Source organism: Trypanosoma theileri (assembly GCF_002087225.1).
Source record: "Trypanosoma theileri isolate Edinburgh chromosome Unknown TM35_Tth_28_V1, whole genome shotgun sequence".
In the NCBI taxonomy this organism is placed as follows: domain Eukaryota; phylum Euglenozoa; class Kinetoplastea; order Trypanosomatida; family Trypanosomatidae; genus Trypanosoma; species Trypanosoma theileri.
In genome coordinates this window covers 206,564-216,112 of record NW_021639870.1, presented here as the reverse complement: position 1 = coordinate 216,112, position 9,549 = coordinate 206,564, and the positions used below count along the sequence as shown (strand labels likewise).

Below are 9,549 nucleotides of genomic sequence, written 5' to 3'. Positions count from 1 at the left end.
AAACAAGCGGATAATATCTCTAACCTCACACCACCCAAGGGGGTTTCTGTATCCAATATACAAACAATAAATATATATAAAGATAGATAGATAGATAGATAGATAGATAGAGAGAGAGAGAAAGAAGATCACATAAGAGTCTGGGATAAGCAAAGAAAGAGAAAACACAGTAGATATAGACATAATTTGATAATTATCAATGGATTCAAACAGTGAAAATAGATTAAGATCACAGTACAACACTTCGGCTTCGGGCTGCTATTAGCACATCCAAACACTTTACCAACCTATAGGAGCGCACATACATAAATATACACACCTATAATGAACGCACAAATGAGACGACTTGGAGTAAGAAGAAAGGTTTAGCAATGCCTTGTGCAAAAGCAAAAAAAAAAAAAAAAAGTATTTATTATCTGATATACAAATAAACAAACAGCATAAACAAGACTTTCCTTCTCTCTCTCTCTCTCTCTTTTTTTTTCCATTCCATACTCTTCACACTCCTGCCATCCATCCCCATAGTAAAGATGCAATCAGCACGACTCCCTTAAACCATGGTTTATCCTCTGCTATAAGTGTTAGAAAGCCGGCATGTGGAATGATGAGAAAGACTTTTCCAATAATATCTTCCTTCTTCACCCACTGATATCCATCCGGATATAATGTGCGATCATCAAACTCATTATTATCACCTTTTGTGAGAAACAATTGCACTCCACCATCCTCATGCATGCGATGCACACGGTGGACAATCGGCACAGTTCGATTGGGTAGTGAAAAGACAATCACATCGGAAATAGTGATAGGTGTGGCCTTGTGTAGAAGCAGCAGATCTCCACGATAATAGGCGGGCTCCATACTACCAGAGAGAACCACAACGAGTGGGTTTTCACAGTTTAATAAAATTCCAGCCGCACGCCAACCAACAAAGAAGAGAGTGCAGACCATCACTACAGTAACAAGTCCACGCGTATCACTAAGGGCAATAGCTGTTTGTTTTAAAAAATCACGGATTTTCCCCATAAGACCGGATTTTCGTGTATCTGGAGTGTGCATTTTGTGTCTATGAATGAGTGGCACTGTAGGGGATTCCATATATGTAGGCTGGGAACTCATTGTAGTAGGAGTTATTCTTTTTTTTCTTTTTTCTTTTTCTTTTTTCTGTTTGTTGGTATTCTTACGCCAAGTGAAGTAATCAGAGAAACAAATATATAAATAAATATATATATAACTATATAACTACTATATATGTATATATAAAAGAGAAGGGGATTACTTATTTTCTCTCTTATTTATTCTTCCTTCTTCTTCCTTATGAGTCGACACTTGTGCGTGGAGAACTGAAAATGATTAGAAATGAGAGAAGAAAGAAAATAAAGTGAACAACACATATTACCACAGCGGTTTACCTCGTCCATAACTAGTAAACAAATATATATATATATATACTTGTCTGGTCTAGTATATGCTTCTTTGATTCAAATAAAAATACTGTTTTTTTTTTCTTTTTAATTAGAATTATTTTTAATTATTACGCATTCCTGCAAGCACACACATAATATATATATATATATATATATACATATATGTATGCACATCTTATTCGATCTTTATTATCAAAATAGAAAAAAAAAAGAAAGAAAAGGATAAAAAAAAGGCTGGACATAAATCCTCAGCCAATCTCCTCTCTCGTATACCAACTCTCTCTCTCTCTCTTAGTCAAGAGACTTCTTTACTTTGGAATTATAAATATCTGCCGTTCACCATTTCCATCTTCCTCCTCCACTCGCTCAGCTGCCTGCCGCAGTAAACTCTGACCATCATCATTACCAACACACGCATAACTAAGATCACACATCGTAGCATCTGACCAAATCCACGGTTGTGTAGATTCATCCTTCTTCTTTTCCTTCTGTTTATTATTATTATTATTATTATTATTATTATTATTATTATTATTATTATTATTATTTCCTTCTTCTTCTTCTTCTCCCTCTTCTTTTTCTTCTCCTTTACGACGTGAAGAGGTATCTTTAGGAGGATGACGTAATGCCGAAGGTGTACGACGTCTAGGTAAGTGAACTTGCTGTAATGCCTTCAAAAAGTCCACCGCAAGATAATCCACATCTCTGCTGTGAGTTGTGAAGACATCTACATAAGATGCAGAGAGACGGAAAAGACAAGATGTAATCGCCGCAAGACAAAGTGTTTTCACCGACATGGAAGCACCAGCAGAAGTATTGTTATTATTATTATTATTATTATTATAATTATTATAATTATTATGATAATGATGATTGTGATTGCTGCCATGGGTTGCATCCTTTACCAGTTGAAAGAAGAAGGATGATAATTGATTTAACACCACACGACCACAGTGTCCATGGCCCACACCATCTAAACAACGAGTGAGAAGTTCAGATAAAAGAGTCGGCAATAAATGCGGCCGACGCCAGAGTACACCAAGTGGTAATAATGTACGGGCAAATAATCGTAATACTCGTAATAACAATTTCTCCTCATCTTTACTGCAGAGTGCAATACTACGGCCAGAGAGGACATTATGCACAAAACTCAGTTCGTGATCAACAAACACATCGTCCTGATGAAGTGCCGGTAGAGGAAGGGCACAGAGCTCTAACACACGACACCACAAAGCTATAGAATTATTATTATTATTATTATTATTATTATTATTATTATGATTGCTGTTAATAGTGTCAACACTATGAAGAGCGGTTGCTCCACTCGCCACGAGTAGACGCTTCATTTCCGCACGCCAGGCACTAAATCGCATATGAGGAACAACACTGAGTTGTTGAAGGGCCTCACTTGCTGTTAATAGTAATTGTTTATGTCTCCCCAAATTCAATGCATATGAAGAAGAAGAAGATTGAGATTGAGATTGAGAGGATATGGATGTGAGTGAAATGGCTTCATGTAAGAGCCCATGCATATACTCCTGCGGTAATAGTAACGCCGATGCGGTTTCATTAGAAAATAATAATAACAATAATGAAGGTATTACACGTAATTGTTCCATTAACCACTCTGTGGCTAGATCACTATAACAGACCGGCTCTCGCTGTAATGCTGAGAGAATAAATAATGGACGATTCTTCTCTCGCATCACTGCTGTTTCCGCCGCATGGAGAAGTTTCTGCATTACATCCTTATGAGAAGAACTGTAGTGTTCACGTGGATCAAAACAACTTAACACCGCCGCAAGCCAGTTGTTATTCTTATTTTTATTGTTACTGTTATTGTTCTTGTTTTTACTCCTATTATTGTTATTATTATTATTATTATTATTATTATTATTATTATTATTATCATTATTCATTCCATCTGAGATATCAAGAGCGAGATGACTACGTTCCTCATGGGCTATACACAATACCCACAGTGTTCGCAGGGCATGTGTACTGTGTGAAGTGAGCATAGAAACAAGTATGGAAAGACTACAACGCCTAGCCGCCGTATCCGTAGGTGCAAAGAGATGAGATAATTCCTTCACTGCTTGGGCTACACGCGGTGCCGCTATTGAAGCTGCAGCAAGACTACCCACACTCTTATTATTATTATTATTATTATTATTATTATTATTATTATTCTCTCCTTCTTCTTCTTGTTCTTGTTGTTGATGAGATGAACGTCGTTTATGTTGAGATGAATAATGATGGTCTTTACTTCTCATGACTCGTTTTACATTGGCACTGTTTGGCCGTGGAGTCCATCCACGTACTCTCCCAAGAGAGACATAAAGTGAAGTAAAGGCAGATAAAAGAGATTCATTCTTATTTATTTCACTTGTAGAGAGACTCTGCATTACCTGAAGAAAAAGTGTACTAAGAAGATCCATCCATTGTAATGAAACTTCATGAAAAATCATACCTTTCTCTTCTTCTGTCGTGTGGGAAAGATCAGAAACTTCATTTTCATCTTTACTCTTTGAATGACTATTACTATTACTACTATTACTATTATTATTACTCTTATTCATTTTCTCTTTTCGTGTAAGAGATGCATCTCCTGAAGTCTCAATCTGTGTAGTCTCAATGGATTCACGGCAATAACGTTTACGTGCAGATCCTCCTTCCAATTCTTCTGCCTTCTCCACACGGGAGTAATTCACAAAAGCGACAGGACTTCCATTCATAGCAGTTAAGAAAGTGGATAAAGAAGTGAAATCACCAGCATGACAACAATCACGTAATGCCTGCACAGTAGCCACTGTAAAGATCTGTGCAGAAGATAAAGAAGAAGAAGAAGATGACCCATGTGTTGTTTTCTCTCCACGAGAGAGAGCTGTTAATGCTGTACTATAAAGCTGAGAAAGAATATTCGCTCCAAACATTCTAGTTTCAGAACTGTTTATATCTGTAGAGTTACCTTGACAGTAACGTACTAACAAGAGTGCAAATTCCTTTGAAAAGATTTGTTGAATAAGAAGACGACAAACCTTTGCTGTCTGTTTCATCCTTGTTTCTCTATCATCTTCCTTATCTTCTGTATTTTCCTCCTCCTCTTCATTTTTATGAGGATTAGGATTTACAGAAGCCGTACTCGTTTGCAGCATAATAGTAGATGGGATAAAAGGTACTTCAATAGCCTTTATAAAAGCTTCATTTTCATAATCCTTATCTCTATGCGTTTTACGTCCAGCATGTCGTACAGGAAGTTTTTCATTTTGTTCTTCTTGAGATTCTTCCTCTGGTTGAAGTAAGATACGACGAAAAAGTGATTGAACTCCACTCTCGCAAGAGAGAAAATCCATTACCAACTGCAAGAGTCGTTCTTGAAGTACACGACATCGTTTAAGTTTCATACTCTTATTCTTTCCTTTTATCTTTTTTCCCATTTCCTTTTCTTTTTCTTCTTCTTCCTCCTTGGCAAGTAATAATATCCAGTGAACAATACGCTGAAGAAGTGAGGGCCACTGCGGGATATGCCCCACTCGACGTAATACATCCCCTAAGGCCGCACAGAGTCGCACTAATGTTATTTCTTCCTCTTCTTCTTTTTCTTCTTGTTGAGATGTTTCTTTCTTTGAATTCTCTAATGTCTCTACACTGCGAACAGACGATTGAACCTCCTCGTCTGTTACACTCATAACAACATCACACAACGCCTCCAAGAGGAAACCAGCACAGTGTGTGAGACAGTGTGAAAGCCACTGTACAGATTGCCAGGCATCTCTCTTCTCAACCGTATTATTATTATTATTATTATTATTATTATTATTATTATTATTATTATTAGAGCGGATAGATGTTGAAAAACTTACACGTAAAAGCCAAACAAGTGCCTCACGTACACGCTTTGGTCTACCAAAGTAAACAATACAACGCCATTCCTCTTCACTAATGCGATCTGCTAATTGTAAGGCCTGTAAAGGATCTTCATCCACAATATATCCCCCATCACTCACAAACCGCATATGACACAACACAAAAGCCACCAATCGTTTCGCCTCTACGGCCGGAGTAACATTCATATTTAACGCTACAGAGACTGAACGCGCTAATGTAAGTCGCTGCAGGGCGAGTTGTGGTAATAAAACCGCACGATGAACATACGGGGCATGCCGCATGTGAGTAGAGAGTCGCATAGTAACATGTAAATCTTCCATAGTGAGTGGACCAACAAGGGCACCGACATTTGTATGTACATGCCAGACAGTTTCTTCTAACATTTGTAGATATGCCTCCACATTGTGAATACCAAGATCCTGCAGACAACAGGAAACCAACTCTCGTGCTTGATAAATAGCATGAAGTGTATACAACATGAGACGACGTTGCATAGAAGGACGTACAATTACATTACTCGCAAATACAAATGATACAGAATCCTCTTTTGTTTTTTTCTCCTCCTCCTTCTGGTGTTCTCCTTCTTCTTCTTCTTTTTCCCCTTCTTCGTTATTGTTAAGAAAGAATACTTTATGTAGACGATTAACAAGGAAGGTGGAAAGTATAAGTTCCAACTCTACCGCACGCTCTAAAAGAGCACTGGCGGTAATAGATGTTGCAATAACCCCCTCCAATACAGTAGCTACTATATCAAGTAAGAATAGAGTTTCCTGCGGTTGTAATTTTGAAAGTGTAGTGGTTACTTGCGATTTCCACATTGTATTTCCAGTTCCCATCCCACCAGTCATCATACTATTATGATCATTCTTCTTAACACCAGCATTCCCTTCTTCTTCTTCTTCATCATTATCCTCATCATCATCATCATCATCATCTACAGAAGCCCAACGGGATATATAGGCAAGAAGATGGACCAATAAATTCTCTGGATCAAGTGAAATACTACACGCCTGTAGAAGTGCTGCTCGAACTCTTGGATGGGCAAATATTTCATGTAAACCAGCCGTTGTGGTACCATCCTTATCTTTATTCATATCCTCTTCATAATCATTATTATTATTTTCTTCCTTTTCCTGTTCGGCTTTACCTTCTGCCTTTACATGAGAAACCATGGCATCTAATAAAAGTGGAATTTGATTACTCTTTCCTAATCGATCTACCAGGCTTATAAGAAATTCATGTAACATAGTGGCTGTATCATTTCTATGAATTTCATTTTCTTCCTCATCTTCTTCCTGTTGTTGTTGTTGTTGTTGTTGGACTGCTGCATTAGCTACATGAGCCGCTACTTGTAGAATTGCTGGTATATTTTGATCAATCACTTGAGGGGCAATAACTTCATAAGCGGAAAGACAACGTGTAAGGGCGGCTTCTTCTAATCTTCTAGCCGATCGAGATCCACCATGGACATTTAATAATTGAGGTAAAATAACCTTTGCAAATAATAATCCAAGTACTTCATATCCAAGACCCTTATTGTAACGGATATCATGACCCATGTGAAATACAGTGGGTGTCTCAGTAGAACTAGGTTTACTAGTACTATTTTCATTATTATTATTACTACCAACAATAGCACCATTACTATTCATAGAAGGTGGAATTGCTGTAGTTGATGATGCCGTTATTGAAGTAACGGTAGAACTTGTAATAGTACTTTGAATAAATGTGTACATCTCACCAATCGTTCGCCATGCAAGCGCACGAAGACCAAATTTATCTAAAATATGAGAAGCACCATTCTCACTTGCAGCTTCCACAAATCGTTGTAAGGCAAGTGTAAGTTCCTCTAATAGAATTAAAGGTAGATTTGTATTATTATCTTCGGATTGATGAACTTGTAATGAAAGGTCTTGTCCATCCATGGTATTATCATCACCTCCGCCAATACCACCATTACGGGCCGCATCAATTACAGAAATAAAAGTGCGGTAAGAAGCCATGGAAGTCTTTGACATGGTGGAAAGCATACTTGCCCGACTCGCAAGTGAAAGGGCACTCTGATGTGAAAGTAAAGATCGACGTTCATCATCATCATTATCATCATCCGAATTATTATTATTATTATTATTATTATTATTATTATTATTATTATTATTACCATCATTTTTCGTACTACTGCTGCTGCTAATACCACCCAAACTTCTCTCACGTTCCTGTTCATCTACAGTAGATGATTTACCGCTAGGAATTCCACGTTTTCGCTCTTCCCGTCGTTGACGTCGTGCCTGACGTTCCTGCAACAACACCATCCGTCGCTGCTCTTGCGCAAATACAACCCAGCTCTGCTCCGCACAGAAACTACGGTAAAAGAATGGAATACTTGCCATCCATTGCGTAAGAAGAAGAACTCCATAAAGTTGTTGTTGTTGAGATTCTTTTTCTTTTTCTTTTTCCTGTTTTTTCTCTTCTTCTGCCTTTTCAGTGGATAACTCCGCCAGGGATCTCCATATGGATTCTTCCACTGGTGGTGTTGTGACATGTGTGTGTAGGGCATACTCCGCACTATCCCGCACATTATTTTGAATGAGTTTAATATCATCTCCACGAAAGTATACAACTATACGAGTAGCACGATTACAAGCCGCACTAGAAACCAATAGAGACAAGACACGACGGTAATTTTCCACCTCCATACAACAACACCATGCTGGAGCCTCAGACACCAATGCATCTACCAAACTTAGTTTTTGAAATACAGTAAAAGGTGTGAAAGCGGCTATGAGAGTTCCAGATCGGGTTAATTTAGCCCATGAAAGGATTCGTGCTGTCACAGTGGCACCATTCTCCTCTGCTTGAAGTTCAGCCATATATATATCTCCACACTTTGATGTTGATGAAGATGATATTGTTGTTGTTCCTAAACTTGTGGAGTTCATAGATTTTACCCTTGTAAGGAATTGATGAAGTAGGGTTGGACAAGGTCGAACATTATGTAATGAATTTAATGGCTGTCGTGCCTGTGCAGTTCGTAATTGTTTAGCCGCTGCTGCCAATAATGCGGTGGCACTACAACTTAATTGTTTTAATAATTTCCCTTCAGACTTCATATCATTTTTTTCTGTATGTCGAAGAATAGTTGCAATCATAACCGTATCTGCAGCTGTTGAGATAAGGTGCGCTAATGCTTGCGTCATCACAGAAGAACAATCATTACGATTGTGAATATGACGTCCACATGCCTCTGCCACTTCACTTAATAATTGAAGAAGTTCAGCGGCTTCTGTTAAACGAGTTCCAAATACTTTACCATTCAAACTATCTTTTACTTCTCTTTGTTGCTGTTGAGATGATAATAAATCCTCCCGTTGTGTATATCGCTGTTCATCCAAATGATGGGCTACAAGTGCAGTGGCGAAACTCACAGCATACAATAAAGAATCATTCACAGCAACGACTGGGGTCGGTGTGGTTAAAGCAGCTATTGATATATCATTTTCCATTACTTCTCCTTCTTCTTCTTCATTCTTCTTCATTTCCTCATTATTAGTCGGGTACATTTTCCTGCTATTATTATTCATCACACTCTTTTCTTCTTCTTCTTCTTCTTCCTCTTCCTTTTTCATTTTCTTCATATTCTTCTGCAGGTCTTTCTTTTCATTTCCTGTCAATGCCTCTAAACAGGCACTCCACGTTGCTGTATGTGTGAGGGCGTACACATTTCCACGCTTTGGGTCCTTCAGTGATGACTGCACAAAGTCTTCCGTACTGCGGCGCTTCTGCCCGAGTTGTCCATATCGCTCGAGTTTCTGAATAGCAGCACAAGATATCATCTCTGTATGTATTTAACTTTCTTTTCTTTTTTTGTTTTTCTTTTTTCTCTTTCTTTCTTTCTTTATCCACTATATGTATATGTATATGTCTCTCTCTCTCTCCCTCTCTCTGCGTGTGGGTGTGTGTGTGTGCGTCTGTCGGTCTGTTGGTCCGTCCGTTTGTGTGTAACTTCTCCTCTATGGGATTATGTGTAATAAACAGTAATTATAGAGAAAAGGAAATAAAAAAGAAGAAAAAAATAAAAAATAAAATAATATCAAATGTTAAGACCAGATGAATTGTATTTATCTCTCTCCTTCTCTCTCTTTCTCAACCTTTCTTTTTCTCGTTATGTGAATATGTGCATGTGCATGCGGTAAACATATATATATATATATATATATATATATATATATATATA

At 37.8% G+C, this 9,549-nt stretch overlaps 2 protein-coding genes across 2 annotated transcripts; both read right to left on the bottom strand.

The window, feature by feature from the left end:
* Positions 1 to 498: 498 nt before the first annotated feature.
* On the bottom strand, positions 499 to 1,119 carry TM35_000281690 (signal peptidase type I; the record flags this gene model as incomplete). Its single annotated transcript, XM_029028200.1, has 1 exon — positions 499 to 1,119. One exon carries the CDS (start codon positions 1,117 to 1,119, stop codon positions 499 to 501), a length of 621 nt encoding a protein of 206 aa, XP_028880519.1.
* A 616-nt stretch (positions 1,120 to 1,735) lies between these two features.
* TM35_000281680 (uncharacterized protein) lies at positions 1,736 to 9,148 on the bottom strand (the record flags this gene model as incomplete). The annotated part of the gene is made up of 1 exon (XM_029028199.1): positions 1,736 to 9,148. The coding sequence occupies one exon, from the start codon at positions 9,146 to 9,148 to the stop codon at positions 1,736 to 1,738; it is 7,413 nt and encodes a 2,470-aa protein (XP_028880518.1).
* Between the last annotated feature and the right edge of the window lie 401 nt (positions 9,149 to 9,549).